This window comes from Neomonachus schauinslandi, chromosome 4 (genome assembly GCF_002201575.2).
Source record: "Neomonachus schauinslandi chromosome 4, ASM220157v2, whole genome shotgun sequence".
NCBI lineage: Eukaryota > Metazoa > Chordata > Mammalia > Carnivora > Phocidae > Neomonachus > Neomonachus schauinslandi.
The window spans coordinates 178,775,755-178,795,713 of record NC_058406.1 but is presented as its reverse complement, the minus strand read 5'-3'; the positions used below and the strand labels follow the sequence as shown (position 1 = coordinate 178,795,713).

At 41.4% G+C, this 19,959-nt stretch overlaps 1 protein-coding gene across 1 annotated transcript in view; it reads left to right on the top strand.

Moving 5' to 3' along the window:
• TMEM71 (transmembrane protein 71) overlaps positions 1-18,794 on the top strand; it is a 30,114-nt gene extending 11,320 nt beyond the window's left edge. The window contains exons 5-9 of the mRNA XM_021688715.1: positions 10,905-10,980; positions 14,440-14,501; positions 14,603-14,663; positions 16,436-16,519; positions 18,713-18,794. Of these exons, the coding sequence (XP_021544390.1) occupies positions 10,905-10,980; positions 14,440-14,501; positions 14,603-14,663; positions 16,436-16,519; positions 18,713-18,794 (365 nt within the window). The remainder of the gene's footprint in view (positions 1-10,904; positions 10,981-14,439; positions 14,502-14,602; positions 14,664-16,435; positions 16,520-18,712) is intronic.
• The last annotated feature ends 1,165 nt before the right edge of the window (positions 18,795-19,959 follow it).

The following is a 19,959-nucleotide window of genomic DNA, read 5'->3' as shown; positions in this document are numbered from 1 at the left end:
AATGGCTAGTGGTGTACAGCTTAATAAAGAAGTCAATTCAAGTGTCCTATAGTCTTGAAAGTTTCTGATAAATAAGTTATGTAAGGAATCTTTAATCAGATGGCAACATAGGGGTCATTTTACCTACTCCTGGCATCCCTGGCAGATGGGCACAAATGCCTACAGTAATCAGGAGCACTCATTACGTTTTAATTGAGATATAATTCACATATCATAAAATCTACCATTTTAATGTGTACAATTCAGTGATTCTTAAAAATATATTCACAAGGTAGTTTGTGCAACCATGATCACTTTTTAAAAAAATTTATTTTAATTCCAATATAATTAACAGTGTTAAATTAGTTTCAGGTGTAGAATACAATGATTCAACAATTCTCTACATTACTCAGCGCTCATCATAAGTGTACTCTTAACCCCTTCATCTATTTCACCCATCCCCCCACCACCTCCCCTCTGATCACTATGTTTATTCTCTATAGTTAAGAGTCTGTTTCCTGGCTTGTCTCTTGGCTGTTATTGTTCATTTGTTTTGTTTCTTAAAATACACATATGAGTAAAATCATATGGTATTTGCCTTTCTCTGACTGACTGATCTCACTTAGCCTTATATCCTCTAAATCCATCCATGTTGTTGCAAATGGCAAGATTTCATTCTTTTTGATGGCTGAGTAATATCCCATTGTGTGTGTGTGTATATATATATGAAGATATAATGAAGATTTAATGAAATATATATATATATATACACACCTCATCTTCTTTATCCGTGCATGCATCGATGGATACTTGGGCTGCTTCCATATCTTGTCTATTATAAATAATGCTGCAATAAACATAGAGGCCCATGTGTCTTTTCAAATTACTGTTTTTGTATTCTTTGGGTAAATCCCCAGTAAAGTGATTCCTAGATCATAGGGTAGCTCTATTTTTAATTTTTTGAGGAACTTCCATAGTATTTTCCACAGTGACTGCCCCAAGCAACCATGACCCCTTTCTAATTCTGGAACATTTTCATCACCCCAAAGAGAAACCCCACACTCATTACCAGTCACTCCCTATTCCCCGTCCCTCCTTCCCACCCCCAGCCCCTTACAACCATTGGTCTGCTTGCTGTCTCCATGGATTTGCTCATTTTGGACTGCCATGACTTTTTAAGGTGGCCTCTTCCTCTCACTGGTAATACTGCTGCAGCTTGGCTTGCCTATGTTGACCCATTGGGTGGTTTTTGAAAGTTTCCATCCCTTGGTTCTAGGCTGGCTTTCCTGAGTACATGGGGCAAGTCTCTTCTCGGTTCTAAAGCAACATTTCCCAAAGTGTGGGCTGGGGTGGCAGACACCGCTAGGATATAGAAGTCATGAACACCGGGGCGCCTGGGTGGCTCAGTTGGTTAAGCATCTGCCTTCTGCTAGGGTCATGATCCCAGGGTCCTGGGATAGAGCCCCATGTAGGGCTCCTTGCTCAGCGGGGAGTCTGCTTCTCCTTCTTCCTCTGCTCCTCCCAACCCCCACTTGTGTGCTCTCTCTCTCTCTCTCAAAATGAATAATAAATCTTTAAAAAAAAGAAGTCATGAACACTGAATCTCACAGTGACAGAGAAGCTGCAGTCCCTTTTCCAATTCTCTCAGTCCTCGCAACATAACCAAGGAGAAAGTCTCAGTTTAGAATTTTGGTAGCTTTAAGGCTCAAACTCTTGCTAGTCTTTTGTTTTCACCAAATTCTTTTAACAAAGAACAGGCTCAGAGCTTTCTGGTACAACAGTATTTAGGGCAAATTAAATAAAGTCTCATTTTCATTGTACTCAGTTTTACATTTACCTTCTCTTTATGGCGTTTAAGTGATTGACATAAAGTTTCCTTCAAAGGGCAAGATTTAATGAAACAATTTAAAGAAAATATTTAAAAAGGCTAAGAGTAGGCAGGCTCTGGGATACGACAAAAATCAGGAAAATGATGCTTGGATCCTGGAAGTCTGAGACTCGGTGTTCTAAAGGCAATGTTTCACATATTCGGAAATTAACATCTAGTTTTCCCATAGTTGCCTCCTGGAAACATGTCCAAACAATTATAAAGCAATTGGACCACAGCAGTGCTGCACGAGTATGAGATATCTTGCTAAAATTCCCATGGTTTCCAAATATCTTCTAAATATAACAAATCAAACCACCCCTTTCCAAAATCAGTAATTAGGCAAACCGGGTGCACACAGGACTTTGAAATCCCTCATCTCTGCTGTCAACTGTAATCAAATCTTCCCCAGACTTCTTGTTTTCCGGATTTACCCAAGGCCCTGTGACTTTTATCAGCAATTTATTTTTCTCTGGAAATGTTGCCTCGTTAGAAGACTCAAGAAGAATTCAAAATTAAATTGTTCTGCTGTTTTCTCTCTGGGCAAGGGATGCAATCAAAACTTACTTCCCCTGACTTTCTCGTGCCTCGTTTTTGAGACTAAAAAGGATTTTTATTGGTTGCCTATTTTATCCTTAGCTCACCCCTTCTGCAGCTGTGTCTAGACACCTTCCTCATCAGCTGCAATTCATTTTTCAGCCATGGCATTTTGCAGCTCCCCAGACCCCGAGACTGCAGTTCGGGAGACATTCCCAGGGCCTGTGAGTCATACTGAAAGAAGATAAAGCATTCTTGCAGGGAGGACTGATTAGGACTGCCCACTCCACTTCTGCCAGTCCGAGGAAAGAAAGGCAGGACAACCTCAGGCAAAGCTTCCCAGCTAGAGGTCTGTGGCTTTCTCCGGAGCGAATGCCTCTCCTATAAATATCTTTGATGGCAGCATCTGTATGTGGCTTTGTGTTTCCCTCCATGGCAAACAATAATGCCCATTTTATATGCAAGGATATGGAAATACGCTTAGAAGAAACACACCCTTTTAAAACAGAAGTAAGCTAGATTGAATTTAAATAAATCGGGAGAAACAGAATAGAATTAATATCTTCAAATGTAATACAGAAGAGCTGTTTGCTGAAATATCTGCATTAGGATCCTCTCGTTTATTGTTAAGGTTGGAGACAAAAATTAAATGTCAGTTAGGGAAAGTGTACATTTGGGGACAAACCATGTCTTCCCACAGATGAAAATTCCTTGATCATTCTTTAATGTTAAGATGTTTTTGTAGTTTCCTTCTTTAATGCCATCTCTTCTAGAAAAGTCTGCATAATAGTCCAGTACTCCACATAGGACACATTTTTAGTTCATCCAGCTCCCAGTACAAAGCTCTAAGTTTAACAAGGCAGCAGACACAGGGACATTCTGATTACTCTCACATGTCTCCCATCCACAGCTCTGCAGATTTTAGTTAAGCGTCACTCTTCAAGAAATAATCGGCCGTGAAAGTTCTCAGATCTTTCTCGCTTCCACGTGAATTTGACCAGATAGGCTTCTCTCTCTCTCTCTTTTTTTTTTAACAGCTTTATTGAGATATAACTGATTTACAAAGAACTATACATATTTAATGTGTAAATTTGATGAGTTTGAACAGGTGTGAACACCTGTGGCACCATCACCACAATCAAGGCATTAGAAATATCCAACCACTCCAGAGTTTCCCTGTGTCCGTGTGTGTGTGTGTGTGTGTGTGTTTGTAGTAAGAACAATTAATATGAGATCTACCCTCTTAACAAATGTTGCAGAGCACAATACAGTTGTTAAGTATAGCTACTATGTTATTTAGTGAATCTCTAGAATCTATTCACCTAGCGTAACTGAAATTTTATACCCATTGAACAGCAATTCCCCATTCCCCGCTCCCCAGCCCCTGGAAACCACCATTCTATTCTCTGTCTCTATGACTGACGATTTTAGGTACCTCGTGTAAATGGAGTCACGCAGTATTTGTCCTTCTATGACTGGCTTATTTCACTTAGCACAATGTCCCCCAGGTTCATCCATGGCATTGCAAATGGCAGGATTTTCTTTATTCATTCATCTATTGATGAATGCTTGGGTTGCTTTGGGAGCGTGGCCATTGTGCCTGGCGCTGCAGTGCACATGGTTCAGGACCTCCTCTGCAGCATGATCATTACTGGATGATCCCTACGTTTCACTTTCTGCTGTTTCCTTTCTCTATGGCAACCAGCAGAGATGCTTCTGCAGACTGCGTTTTGTCAAGCGGCCGCAGGTTGTGGGTGGGATGGTGGGAGGGAGACTGCAAGGTTGGCAGAAATTCCCTGGTCCAAAGGCACCAGCTCATTTGCTCAGTATCCAGGCTGAGTGGGAGGGGAGCCCCACATGCAGAGTCAGCCCACCAGCCTGGGCTAGGAGGTGACTCTCCCTGCTTAAAGCCTCAAACTCAAATCAGCTTGAGCCTCCATAAAGGTGAGCACTGACCCCTGTCTCTATGGCTATGACCCTGTTACAGTGGCCCAAGTTGTTATAGCGGCTTCTCATGTCTCATCCTCCCTGCCCCCCTACCAGAACTCTCTACTTATTAACATACCTTACTGAATGCTAACAATACGTTCCGCATTATTGCTGGTGTCTGGGGCTGGGGCAGGTGAAGTGTACTTTTTCTCATGGTGCTTTTAGTCTCGCAAGGGAGGCGGATATTAAACAAAAATGACACAAATTACGTATTATATAGTATGTGTTTATATAATAATTATGACATCATAAATTATGATTTGCCCTGTGAAGGCGGAATGTAGGGTGTTTTGACAAGAGTAAGGGCAATCAGGAAGATATAGAAAATGTAGGAAAATACAGATGTTCTGTGCGCGTAAGTGCTTACCAGAGTTGCTGAAAGAGCACTAATGATCAACATTCCTTCTACACTTGGGTCTGCTCCCTCTGTGACAGGGTTTCACAACCTCAGCATTATTGACACTTGGGACTGGACAATCCCTCATTGTGAGGCCGCCTGTGCATTATAGGATGGTAACCGCATCCCTGGGTTCTATTCACTAGATGACAGTAGCAACTCACCCCCCCCCCCCCAAACACACACCAATTTGTAACAGCCAAAAACGTCTTCAAACATTGTCAAATATCCCTGGGGGCAGAAATCTCCTCCAGTTAAGAAGCACTGTTATATGAGGACCCCATGTATTTTGGGGGTTCCACAATCATTCCCAGGAGCTCGGAGTCTCTCATTGCTGAGCGAGCCCTTCAACACAGAGCAGTCCTCACATTACATTCATGCTCCAAATTGCCTGGGAATATATCATAGCAACTGAGTGTGACCCATGAGGCCCTTCATGACCGGACCCCTGCTTAGCAGTCCAGCCAAGATCACCTCCTAGGAGTGCCCACACTCACATGCTCCCCTATTTAGGCTCATAGGAGAACTCGCTCTTCAGGGAACACCCTCCTTCATGTTCTTGCATGGGTTAATGTCTTTTCTTCTTTTCCTCCTCTTCTCTCCCTTGTCCTCTTGCTCCTTCCCCTCCTCCCCTCCTATTTATTCTGTCTCTGCCCTTCCGTCTTCCTGCTGTCTCCCTGGAAGAACTCCTACTCATCAAGTTTTCACTTAAGTACAATCTCATCTGTGAAGCCTGCCTGGATTCCCCTGATGGACTCAGACACTCCTTCCTAGACTCTCACTGGATGCCTTCTGCTGCCCTTCATGGTAGCAATGACCCCATACTGCATCCTAATTGTTGGCGTGTATGTCTGTCCCTCTCCAGACCACAGCCTTCTTGAATAAAAAAAAAAAAAGTTAAGATGTTTATTATATTTTATCCAGCATTTTAAGGTATTTTATAGAGGGAGAATGTCCTTCACAGCTATTATCTTTCTCCCCCACCAGAACATAAGGCACATGAGGGCAGAGACATCATCTTCACAATTGTATCCTAGCAGCTGGGTCAACTCCTCATATAGAATCACATCCAGTAAATGTTTGCTGAATGAATGAATGAATGAATGAATGAATGAATGAATGAATGAATGAATGAGAAATAGAAGGACTTGGCTCTGCTATAGTTTGGTACAATAAAGATGAGAGGCGGGGGCACCTGGGTGAATCAGTCAATTGATTGTCAGACTCTTGATTTCAGCTCAGGTCATGATCTCATGGTCCAGAGATCAAGCCCCGAGTCATGCTCCTCGCTCAGCAGGGAGGCTGCTTGAGATTCTGTCTCTCTCTCTGCCCCTGCGCCCCCCAAAATAAATAAATAAATCTTTTAAAAAGAGAGGCTCATGTACTCATCACACATCTCTCAAATCCATCTGTACAACCCCCAATGCACTCAGGGATTAAGAGTGAGATATTTTATCCGTGAGTCTTCTTCTATACATGAGTCCTAGGCTACTAGTTCATGATCATCAAGGCCACCTAGATTTTACCATATACCAAAACCACATATTACTTTATCCACCTGAAAATGCCACAAAGTGTGCGTGTCCAGTGGCACCCTCACCCAGGGCCACTCCAGCACTCCACTGTCTGCAGCATAAATTCCGGACTCCTCTACTGGGAAGTTGGTGCCTCCTGTGACCCACCCTCCGTCTCACTTTCCAGCCTCATGTCCAACCGGGTCCCTTTGCTCTAACCACATTGGAATGGGCCTCCTTCACTACACTTTCATGCCTCTGGCCTTTGCTCGTCTCTGCATTGAAGAGTCTTTTCCTCTGGGGCCCTTAGATGAGGACAGATTGAAATACCACCCGACCCGGAGACCCGTCTCCCATCGGACTCCCAAAGCGTTGCAATGGGGATGACCATTGGCTACTGTGCCTGGAAAGTCAATGACCACATGCCCGCACACGCACACTGAGCCCTTCTTTTCCAGGAGGGGATTCTGACCGTTCCCTGACGGATGCCTGGGAGTCAGAGCAGCCGAATGCAGCCTCCTCCCCCAACCATGCGGTGTCTCCGACTTCGAGACAAAACTCCCAGGACGGGCCTCTTCAGTCTCATGTGATGGCTTCTGAACATTTCCCGGGGAACATATTGGATCATGCAAGTGAGGTGTTTTTTTTTGTTTGTTTGTTTTTTCATCTTTGCCACACCCAAAGAATTCTTCCTTTCAGGGCCAAAGAATGAGTTAGAGATGACTAAGGTGCACTTGGGAACGGGGTCAGCCTGTGGGAGCAGGGGAGGACCCTGGCGCTGCAGCGGCGGGTGACGCATGCACAGAGGAGGTGCCTGCTTTTGGGGTGTCATCTTAGAGACACCAGAAGGACTGGATTTGCAACATTTTATTTCTTTTTTAAAAACCCCAAAGGCATTTGGCAAAATGTTAAGCTTTGCTAAAGCTGGGTGATATGTACACAGCTGTCTGTGATTTTATGTTTCATGCTTAGCTGTGTGTGTGACATATTCTATAAGAAGAAAAAGAAAGGGGGCACCTGGGTGGCTCAGTCGTTAAGCGTCTGCCTTCGGCTCAGGTCATGATCCCAGGGTCCTGGGATCGAGCCCCGCATTGGGCTCCCTGCTCAGCAGGGAAGCCTGCTTCTCCCTCTCCCACTCCGCCTGCTTGTGTTCCCTCTCTCGCTGTGTCTCTCTCTGTCAAATAAATAAATAAAATTTAAAAAAAAAAAGAAGAAAAAGAAAGGAAGGAAGACAGAAGTCTGGCAAGGGAAAGTCGAAAGATATAAAGATATTGGTATTTCCTGTCAAGAGTAAATCTGAAATAAATTCAACAAGCATGTTCTTCAACCTCCAGTTTGCCAACATCAGATTAATCGTGTTTGCGCACAGCGTGGCATCAAGGCTCTGTCCTCAGCTTGCCAAGGTTCAAAGCCCAGCCCCCACTTGTTAGCTGTAACTCAGAAGCAGTTCACTGAACTCTCTAAAACAGCATTTTCGTCTGTAAATGGAGATATCATAGTTCCTACCTGGTCATGACTAAAATGATTGGAGGAAAGCACTTAGCATCATGTGTCCTGTATCCTAAGTACTCAAAATGTATGTGAGATTATGATTACATAAGACTGAGGTTAAACAGGAAAGAAAAAAAATCTCCTCTTTGTCTTCACAAAACCATGAATATGCACCTCACTGACCATCCTTCCTTTCCCAAAGGCCACTACCCCCCCACTCCATTTTGTTCCCAGGAAAGCTACTAGGTAAGTATTCAAGGCTTTTGTAGTTCTCTTCCAGGCGCTGGGATGACAGAGAAAGCAACTTTTATTGTTTAGACAGTTTCCAGGTGATCCACAGCCACCTCCTTCAGGGATCCCACCCTGTTCTCTGGGAAGACTCCCACTTCAGTGACTCTTTTTGTGCTCCTCTAGCTTTCAAGGTTTCCCTCTCTCATGCCCATTTCCTGCACTGCTCTTGCATATTTATTTCTGTGCCTTGTCCACCAGGCTGTGAGCTACTTGAGGATGGGCAGTATGTCTCAGTTATCTGTGGATTCCGACCTGCCCACATAGCACCTGGTACAGAGCGGGTGCTCCAAAACTGGTAGGCCAATTAGCTGTGCTATCTCCATTTTACAGATACGAATACTCAAGTTCAGACAGGTCAAGCAAGCCTTTGTACATGTGCTTTGCTGTGTCGTGTCCGGAATGTGTCTCCAGCCTGCTGTACCTAGAAGAACCTACTCCTTCAAGGCCCAAATCAAAGAACACCTCTGTGGGGTCTTGTCTGCCCCCTTCTTGGCTGGTGGAGGTAACACTTCCCTCTGCTTCCCTAGCCCTCTGAATGTATCTCTACTGAAAAGATTTTCCTCTTCTTCTTCTGGCTATGAAGGCCCAGCGGACAAGTTCTACATCTGATTCTATTCTATCTCCTTCACAGGTAGCTTGTGAGCACGCAGTCCAGGTGATGTTCTACCTGCTAGGACACACAGGCATGCCTGACATCATCTCTGTCAGTTAGGATATTCTGAGTTCCACTGGATGGAAACCCAACTCAGATGAAATTTATTGGTTTATTTATTTAATGAAAATTCCCAGCATAGATTTCAGATTTCTGTCAGTCTCTACTTCTTTTGTTTCTTGTCTTCTATGTCAGCTTTACTCTTTAAAAAGGCTATGATTACTTTATGGTGGTTCTTGGTGGCCTTGTGCCTGCAACTTCCCAGATTCCAGTCCAGCAGAAAGAGATTATAGCCTTCTCGAGTTACAATAAGAAGCCCAATTTCAATGGTTCCGGAAGGGTCCCATTTACATGGCAAAACCAATCACTTTGTTGATAAGTCTGTGAAGCTTCAAATGGCTAGAAGTGGATCGAATGCTGGGAGGGAACTCGGTCTCCAGGTGAACCATGCACTAAGAGAAGGGAGAGGAGGCTCCCCAGGGGCACCACCCCAGTGCTACCAAGGAACAGCAGATAGATCCTGACTATTTTCATTGAGCTTGCAAGCAAGTGGGGAAATCTAGAGAAAGCAAACAGCAGTTTTATTTATTTTTATTTTTTAAAATTTTACTATGTTATGTTAGTCACCATGCAATACATCATTAGTTTTTGATGTGGTGATACACGATCCATTGTTACAAACAGCAATTTTAATTCAGTACGTTAAGATTGCTGATGGAAATGCATGAGGGATAATGGGGGTACAGAGAAGGAGCGAGCAGCTGAGGGCCACAGGGGAGTTGAAGGAGTCAAGGAGGGCTTCTTGAAGGAAGTGACAGTTGAACTAAACCAAACTAGATACTAAGTAAATGGCTACTGATGCAATGAACTAGTGAATACCTTATATCAAATCACACAGTCATATCTTTGTAGAATTTGAATTTAAACCAGTCTCTGTTCACTGTTCAAGTCTAACGATTTTAGCAGTTTGTCAAGCTGGACTTGTTTCTGTAAGGAGATATTTTCCAAATTCCACATCAAATCAGAGTCAGCTAAGGATACAAACACACTTTCGATTGAGTGTTCGGTCGAGCCCACAATGACTTACTGAATTCCCAGCATACATGACATACTGTACATTCGCAGTGACATCATCCACAACTGCTGTATTTCGCATTTTGCCGATCCTCAGTACTCCAGCCACACCATGAACCAAGTGGGCTTTGTTAGCTGACTCAATCTTCATTCATGGCAGAAATAGAAGAAATAAAGACATTCACAGCGCAGAGTCATTCCAAGTTTTAAACAACTGCTGCAAAATTGAGCTTTTGAATCATTTGGCGGAAATTACGCTGAGGTCTGTTTATCCTTTCCTTTAGATATTTATGGGATCGTCCTTAAGGCAGCTCTGATTTCTTTTAGGTGACTTGAGCAATACTCAGGTTCACGATTGGTTTAACTCCTATGATTATAACTGCTGTAGGATTTCATGTCATTTCCACTGTGGGTCTATAACACTGAAATATTTTACCAACAGCAGAGTTTTGCAAGGACAAATAGTTCATAATATATGTTCTCTTTTTTGCCCTCTAGAGACTCCCAGTATGCAAAGTCGCAATTGTCTTTCCCTGCCCCATTTTAGGCAAAACATTGTGTTCTGGCTAGACATGGTTTTTAAATCTTGGCTCTGACGCCTCAGAGCTGTGTAACCTTGGGCAAGTTTCATCCTCTCTCAGTCTTGGCCTTCTCGCGTGCAGAGAAATGACAGTGGTCCCTACCTCCCTCACAGTTTGTTGTGTTGATTCAGTGAGGTATGAAGACTCTTTGTGAATTATAAGGCACTCTACAAATTTTAGGCATGATCCTCATCATCACCAGAATGAGATTTCTGACATTAGCATATATTCCACAAAATCTTTCACCAGCATTACAGTAAAAGGCAAGCCCCAAACTGTTTATGTAGCATAATCATTTCTTAAAGACAGAAAAAAAATTATTATTTGCTAAAATTATCTAATGAATGAATCTGTACAACATTTGATAATTTTATCTTGTTACTTAATGGCAAATTGCTTGAACTGACATCCATTTGAAAATGTGTTTTGTGGGGTTTCTTTGGTGTATAAAAAAGAAATGTTATTACAATTTTGTTGTTCCAAGATTATCAGCAATGGTTTCTAATCCATTTATTTTTATTTTTCCTATTAGAAACCAGTTTGTGGCGAGAGGTCTCCTTTCCAGCAATTCTGCTGGCTGTGTGCTTCATCATCTGTGCATGTGCAAGGTAATTCAGATTTTATTTTCATACAGCAGTGTTTCATAATTAATAAAGCTGTAATTGATTGATAATTTCCTCACCTGATTTGACAATGCATTTTCAGTAGCTCCGTGGTTAAGATTTATTCATTTGCCTGTGCCCCTTAAGTGCCCCTTTTTCTATCACTTCCCCACTCTCATTATCTCACAAAGTGTACAAAAGACAATGGATGTTGCTAGGAATTAGATTTTATTACATATGGTCCTTCAGTCCTCAGTGACTCCGTGCTACAGATGAAACCTGAGTAACCCTGCTTAGAGTTCAAGGGCACTTGAAGTCCCAGTAAGGGCATGTGGAGTCCCCCCTGGGACTCCATTTTCTCATTACATTTTTATATCCTAACATAAAATATGTGCTCCAGGGAAGCCCACTCAGCATCTCAGATCACATAATGCTCTTGCCTGATTACAGGCATGTTTCCATTCTACCCGCTGTCCAGCATGCCATTCTTGTTCTTTTCTTGCCCAAGTCTCTGGGGCAGTGGTCAAGTCCCTTCTACCCTAAGTGTACTCATGCCTCAGGCCTTTGCACTTGCTCTTTATTCTGCCTAGTACAGCCTTCTCTAGAAAGCCTCATAACATGTGTCCTTACTTCTTTCTGGAATCTGTTCAAATGTCACATCATCAGAGAGACCTTCCCTGACAACCCTGTATAAATAGCATACCACTCTCTATCATACACGCCTAGCTTTACTTTTTCTTCAGAGCACTTATCATCACATGATTTATTATATGTTCACCTGTTTAAATGTTAATGATCTATCTCTCCCTGCAGGAATGTGAGCTCCATGAGAGTGGAGACATTGTACGTCTCCTTCACATCTGTATCCCCAGTGCCAGGGGCTCATCAGTATTTGTTGAACCAATGAAACAGGGATAAATGGTCCAGACCTGGGGTTTTGGGGTGCTTGAACTCTGATAAGCAAGTGTTGCTTGCTCTCAAGGCCCACCTCTTGAGGGCCAAATACCTCACATCACTTGGGAGAGTTGTGTTTTTAAATACAAAGTCCTGGATCTCAACCCTTGAGATACTAATTTAGATCTAGTGAAAATCTGTATTCTAAAACAAGCATCCCAGATAATTAAGAGGTTTAAGTAGTATCAAGTATTTTTAGATCACAATGGGACCAAAAGAACAAAAAGTGGGGGAGGTCCTGTGGTTAAAAATAAGTTTGCAAAATTCTGCATTGTCTACCCCAAGTCATAGAATCATGTGTGCATTAGCATAATATAGGCCCAGTGAAATAACATAGTGAAGACACATGATTACCTTTATTTATCTTAGTGTTTCCAAACTGTAGTTGATCATGGAAACTTTTATTTCATGGGACTAATTAATGAAATGTTCCTCTTAGGTTAGTTCCTGTAGATACTACTCCCCTCACCCCACTAAGAAGGGGCTTAACTCCCCATCCATTGAGTGTGAGTTGCATTTAGAAACTTGCCTGCAAAAAAACAGAGCATGGAAAAGGGGAAAAAAGGAAATTTACAGCCGAAAAACCTGGCAAATATGACCTCAGATGCTCAGATGGTCAAGGTGAACATCAACAGGGATAAGTTATACTGATACCTTGTATCCTTGATACAATGTAATGAGAATGGTGCTTTGTCTCTGTGGGCTTCCAGACCCCAGTCTAACCAGAGAAAAACTTAAATTGAGGATGTTCTATATATTATCTGACCAGGACTCCTCAAAACTGTCAAGGTCATCAAAACCAAGGAGAGTCTGAGAAATTGTCACAGCCCAGAGGAACCTAAGGAGACATGACTGAATGTCATGAGGCATCTTGGATGGCTTCGTGGAACGTGGATAAATTAGGGAAAAACCATAAAGTCCAAAAGTCGTGTGGAGTTGAATGTGAAGTACCAATGTTGGTTCCTTCATTATGACAGTATGCCATAGTAGTATAAGATGCTAATCCTCAGGAAAGCTCAGTGAGGGGTAAATGAGAACCCTTTGTGCTATTTTTGCAACTTCTCCGTAACCCTAAAGTTATTCAAAAATTTTAAAAGGATTATTTAAGTAAGAGATTGGTTAAGAGAAAAATTATTGATATGTGTAATAACATGGATGAATCTGACGCAAGAGTCTATATGATTACAGATACATGTAAAATTCAAGAAAAGGCAAAATGAATCCATTATTATAGCTATAAGGATAATGGTTAATGGGGTGCCTGGGTGGCTTAGTCAGTTAAGCATTTCAGCTCAGGTCATGATCTCGGGGTTGTGAGATTGAGCCCCGCATGGGGCTCCGCACTGGTCATGAAGCCTACTTAAGGTTCTGTCTCTTCCTCTTCCTCTGCCCTCCCCGACCCCCTCTCTATCTCTCTTTAAAAAAAAAAAAGAAGAAGAATGGTTAATTCTGGGGGAAAGATTAGGAAGGATGGCAAAGGAAATGTTAGAACTGCTGGAAATATTCTCTATCTTGATCTGGGTAGGGAATACAGGAGTTCAGTTTAAAAAAAAAAAATCCAAATGTGCAATTTAAGTGCTTTATTGTACATCTCTTAAGTCTCAATTAAAAAATTTAAATGCATACAAAGAGATGTTTAAAAGGGTATTCATCAACATTTATTAATGGCTGCTTTAGGCCAATGGAGTTTTTTGGTGATATTTTCCTTTCCCTTCTGTATTTATTTATAATTTCTTTCAGTGATTCATGTTTTGAAAATAAAAACAATAAGGAAATTATTCTTTTAAAAAAAGATCCACCCTGTGGGACACCTGGGTGTCTCAGTCGGTTAAGCGTCTGCCTTCGGCTCAGGTCCTGATCCCAGGGTCCTGGGATCAAGTCCCACATTGGGCTCCTTACTCAGCAGGGAGCCTGCTTCTCCCTCTGCCTGCCACACCCCCTGCTTGTGCGTGCCCTCTCAATCTCTCTGACAAATAAATAAATAAAATCTTAAAAAGAAATTCCACCCTGTGAAACAATACCCATCAGATTGGTAAAAACCTAAAATTTTAACACACTTTCTGGGCAAGGTTGTAAAGCAGTTGGCATATGGATTTTCTCCTTTGTTTCTTCTAGACATTTAATACTTTTGTGGTTACATTTCAGAACTATGACTCATTTTGAATTACATAGTTAAATTTTGTGTTGAGGTGTGATGTATATGAGGTGTTACGTTCATTCTTTTGCATGTGGATATACAACTGTTTCAACACCATTGCTGAGAAGGCTATCCTTCTCCATCAAACTGATTTTGCTCCTCTGATAAGACTCAGTTAACTGTACCCATATGGGTTCACTTCTGGTCTCTCCATTCTCTGCCATTAACCTCCATGTCTATCCTTTGGCCAATGCCACACTATATTATTGTAGTTATAGTAATTCTTAAAGTAAATCACAAGCCTTTAGTTAGTCTAAAAGAATGTTGGAAATGCATAATTAGTTTGCTAAACCTGAGAAATCCTGTTGTTTCAGATGGTTTCTGGGAGGAATATTAGCCAGTGTCTTCACATGCTCATTGATGATAACTATTGCCTGTAAGTAACCACTTCTCAAATTATTCCTCTGATCCTTGTATTTTATTCCAATTCTGGTCGTTTAAAAATAATTCTTAAATATTTTCTCTTTCTTAACCAAGACACTGTCAAGTCGTTATTTCTTGGCCTTGCCAGCTATGTCAAAGCCACCATCTATGCTCAGTAAGTATTGGCTGGACGGAGATGACTATAATCTGTGCTCGAGAATGCTTTTCGCTGAGTAATAGATGGCAATGACTACATACAGAAAAGGTCCTGATCATTTGTCCTGAAGAATACTTCTTGTTCATGCTAAAATCTAATAACATTATCATCCTGTCTCTTAAATTCCTACAAATTCCTCAAAATAGAGAATTAAGCTTTAAGGCGGTAGGACTTAATAAATAACATGAATTGAAAAATTTTAAATCGTTTCAGAGTGCTTTTATAGATTCATAGCACTGCCCTTTATAAATACCTCCTATTGAGAGGCCTTTATCTTAGAGTTTCCCAAGTAGCTGGCAAACTGCCCACGAAATGGTCTCAGTTACAAAGTGTGGTTTCTCTGCCATCTCTCACTCACTTAACGATCCCCCTGTGTGCTGACTGCCATGGCTCATCATATTTCAAAGGCTTACTGGGGTCTGGGTGAGATGCTCACAGAATTTCAAACAGTCTGCAAAACACCATATCCCATCACGAGATGGATTGTGTTAATTACCTTCTCTTCAATATGGCTGCCAGAGGCCAGCTCCCATAGCTTGGAGACGGATGGATGTCTGTAATTCAAATTAGTTTACTGGCCTTTGCTCTTGACAAGATGTTGCCCTATTTATGAAATCATTGTGTTAATTCTGAAATCACAATGGGACTTAGGGAAGATTTATTTTGCGTAGAACTCTAGCCAATATTGATTTCCTGACACTCTGAGTGATGTTTCCCTTTGTTTCCTGGCATTCCAGGTTTCTGGGGGATAGGCATTGATAAAGCTAAGATTTGTTTAACCTCATAGTTAGAAGAAAAGTGGGTCCTGAGGCCACCCAAGAAATTCTTACTCTTTAGGCCTTGTATAATAATGACATGAACTCCTCTAACTTCCTTTTCCCTCTGGCTGCAGGTCACTCTCTAGGTCTGCAGAGACTTAGGAGTACACCTCGCCTGGCACTGATGACAGATTCACATGCACACTCAGTTTTCTGGGCTGAGGTGTCACACTTTTCAGGACTGGACTAAGCAACAATGTCTAAAGGACAGATTTTCACACAAAGAGCCATTTTGTAACTCAACTTTCAGAAGTAAAAACATTGTCATTGCTTGTCAGATGGTGCAAATTGTTCAAATCCCTTCTCTTTGGGTTTTAAGATGAACTTGTACAATTGATCAGAAAGATGGCAGAGAGGGCGCCTGGGTGGCTCAGATGGTTAAGCGTCTGCCTTCGGCTCAGGTCATGATCCTAGGGTCCTGGGATCGAGTCCCGCATTGGGCTCCCTGCTAGGCGGGGAGCCTGCTTCTCCCTCTGCCTCTGCCTCTCTCTCTCTCTCTCTGTGTGACTCTCATGAATAAATAAATAAAACATTAAAAAAAAAAGATGGCAGAGAAACCATGAAACCTTGTTAAGAACTCTGTAATGAGAGCAGAGTTTTTCAATGCATTGCATGGGGACATCTGCTCTAGAACCAACTGGAGAGCTTCTACCGTGATTCCAGCTCTTCTGAATCCAAATTTCCAAGGGGCCTTCATTTTTAACAACCTCTCTAGGTAATTCTTCGCACATTAACTGTGAGAACCTTGGAAAGATGGTTAATAAAATCTTTACCCCTTGATTTCTAAAGTGGCATCACTTAACCTACTAAATCTTTGTTGAGAACTTATGATACATTCTATGCTATACTGAATGTCCAGTTCCGCTCAACAGAAATTTATGGTCTTTCCTAATGGTCAGACATTGCCTCTAGGTGCCAAGGTTGCCATGCCAAGGCCTTGAGATTTCAGAGTCTAAAGAGATATGTAAAGGGCAAGGTGAAGTCGCATTTAGTATGGTAAGTGCAAGTACAGAGTTAGCACAGAGGCTAGGGGAACACCAGGAGGGAGGTTTTGCCAGACTGGGAGAGATGGGGACATGTGGAAAGGGAAGGCTTCTTTGAATGCCAATATTTGACCTGTAGGGCAAAGTGTCACCTGTTGCTTTCAGAGCACTTCCCCCTGTTCTGAGCTCCTTGTTTTTTCTCTCCTAAAATAAATGAGATCAGAATGAGGATGATATTTCTATCCTACACACTCTCATCTACAGCCTCAATAAGATCCCTCCTTTAATTATTTGTGTCCATACTTACCTTGTTCTTCTCTTGTTCCCTCTATTTTTGTCCCGTTTGCTGCCCCCTCCCCAGCTTCTTGTACACATACTGTTACATTTAAGACCTATGAAATCAAGGACTATTGACTTCATTCTTGTATCCATCTCAATATCTTGAGAATAGTAGATATGCCATGAATATTCATTAATTTGAATGTATTTGCTGCATCATTTCTTAAAATACTTCCTTTATAACCAAGAGCTCTGTGTCTGTATATTAAAGATTTTGCAACCCTCTCCCTCACACATAAACATATCCAGAAGCTAATAAACCAAAGACATGGTTATTAACATCTAGAGGCAAGGATGACTCATAATGCTCCTCCAGCAATCAAGGATGAAAATCTAAGGGGGTGGAGTGCGAGCACTTAATTCAGCTCAACAAACATTAATGGAGCAGCCGTCCCACGCCTGTTCTGCACTGCGCATTGTAGATTAGATTAGGGGTCTATTCTTTCACACTTTATACTTCTCAAGTCCATCTCTTTTCATCCCATGATGCAATTTTCATTCAACCACCTTCTTTGTTCAATTTAAGGCCTATGAGTTTGGGGACTGTCTATATGGCTCACCACTGACCCAAGTGTCTCTTTCAAATGAAGGTCATCACAGGTATCCCATGTTACCAATTATGTGTTAGCATCAGCAGGGTGCATTTTGCACATTTATGACTTCATAGTAAGGTAAAATCTGTTCCCTCTGCTCTTACATGTTGAAATGTGTGTCTCTATAGTTGGTGAATGAATGAATAAACTTTAGGGAGTAGAAACATGGGGAAAATCCTGTAAGGATTTCTGTTCTAGAGGAAGTGGTGCAGGTGGGGAAAGAAAACAATATAAAATGGTGGTTAACTAAGTACCAAGCTGGGATAAAAATAAAAGTTACTCCAAGTTGAGGCTCCACTCTTTCTACTTATGATTACTCAAGCTAGTGTGTGTGTGTGTGTGTGTGTGTGTGTGTGTGTGCATGCACAGTGATTGCAGTAGTTATCATATTTCCTGTCTATGTGGATGAATCATGCATTTCTTTTCTCTTATCTCTGATCTAGGTTTGCCAAAATTTGACAACCATTTAGGAGTGTCTCTGATGAATGCCTTCAATCTGAATATCCAGAAATTGTCTGATTTGCAGTCTGCTTGGAATCAACCGCTTTATTGGAGGGGAGTGAGGAACTGGATAATTGAGAAAAAACATTTTTATTTAGTTATGTGTTTTTTTTAAAAAAAATCTAATTTGTGCCCTCATAATTGTAATATGCTCATGAAAATAATATTAATTTGTCTCCTTCACAAGCACTAGCAGTTGAAAGGGAACAGAATAGGAACTGTGATAGAGAACCAACCACCTGGGTAGATGTTTTCAAACATCAATTTTCATTTAGAGAATTCTATGAGGCGCTTGTAACAATGCAGATTCTTGGGCCTGCCTGCAAACACCTCTCCCTTACTGAACTGCTTTAATTGAATAATGTAAACAAGTTTCTATAATCAATACCAACTTGAAAGTAAATAAATCGCAGTTTGCACATAAAATACAATGTGGAAAAAAATTCATCATCCTCCCCGAAGAGCAGCTGGATGGGGGTTGGTGTCAGCAGATGGAAAATGGGCAGGAGAGAGCCTTTCTTTGGGACAGCACATTCTTCTTTTGAACCATTTTCTTTACAAAGTTTTCACCCTTCTTGGGGCTCATGATTACCTTTCACTTAAGTGCAATTAAAATAAAGATATAAGAGAAAAAAAAATCTTTAAGGGCCAAAAAAAAGAGAAAAACACCAGAGTGCCTTGAAATGCATAAAAATGGTGCAGTCACCCAGCCAGCTGAAGGGTTATAGAAGACGCTCCCTATCATTGCTCTTGCTTGGAATATGTTCTTGAAGGAAACGTAGCCTGCAGTTCAATGTTGTCCTGTTTGATAGTCCCCAGCTAGACACCTGTGTGGAGAAAATTGTCTTTGCTTAAAATGGTAATATCAAGATATCAGTCTTTATATTATTTGTATTTAGTGAATTTCATTTGAAAAAAGTACTGTACTAGTGAATAAATGAGTTCATCAGCAAATTATATCTATGTATCTGTCATCTATCTATCTATCTATCTATCTATCTATCTATCTATCTATCTATCTATCATCTAGCTATCTATCTCTCATAAGAGCAATCATGGTGGCAAGTCATTAATTGGACACTGTATTAGTTTGCTATAGCGGTTGTAACAAATTATCACAAACTGGTGGCTTAAAATGACACAAATTTATTGTTTTATATCTCTGGAGTCTATAATCAAGGTGTTGGCAGCACTGTTTTCCTTCTGGGGGCTTCAGAGAAGAATCTGTTTCCTTGCCAGTTTCAGCTTCTGCTGGCAAGGTGGCCCCTTCCTCCAGCTTCAAAGCGCACAACTTGCTTCCAGCATCACATCACCTTCTCTTCTTCTGCAGTGAAATCTCTCTCCACCTCTCTCTCAAAGGACATATGTATTCATCTATAATTATGATTTCCCCCGGAACATCAAAGACTACGTGCATAGAATAGGGCACACGGGAAGAGCAGGGAGGACTGGAAGGTCAATTACCCTTACCCCTAGAAATGACTGGAGGATTACTGGCGAGTTAATTAGTATCCTGGAGAGAGCACATTAGAGTATCCTGGAGGATCCTGTGGCAATGGCCAAGAGATATAAGGCAAATAAACTGAAAAAAGCAATGAAAAAAATGGGGAAAACCCAAGAAATTGTATCATTAATGTCTATGTTGAAAAGCGGTAACAGCCTACTTACAGGAGATTTCAAGATTTTTTAGAGATATATTATTTAGGATATGTGGAAGTATTGGAAGCATGCTGGCAATATGAAGAGACTTGATTGATTCTTAAAATAATAGTGATTAAAAATGTATAATTCAGTATTTTATAGTTTCTTTAATAAAGTCAAAAGTATTTAAAAAAAATAAAGGACACGTGTATTTACATTTCAGTTCCACTCTGATCGTCCAGGGTAATCTTCCCATCCCAAAAGCCTTAACATAATCCTGGCTGCAAATCCCTCTTGCTTGCTCTAGAAGGTAATATTCACAGGTTTCAGCGATTAGGACCTAGATGTCTTCAGGGACCATTAGTCAGCCTGCCACTGT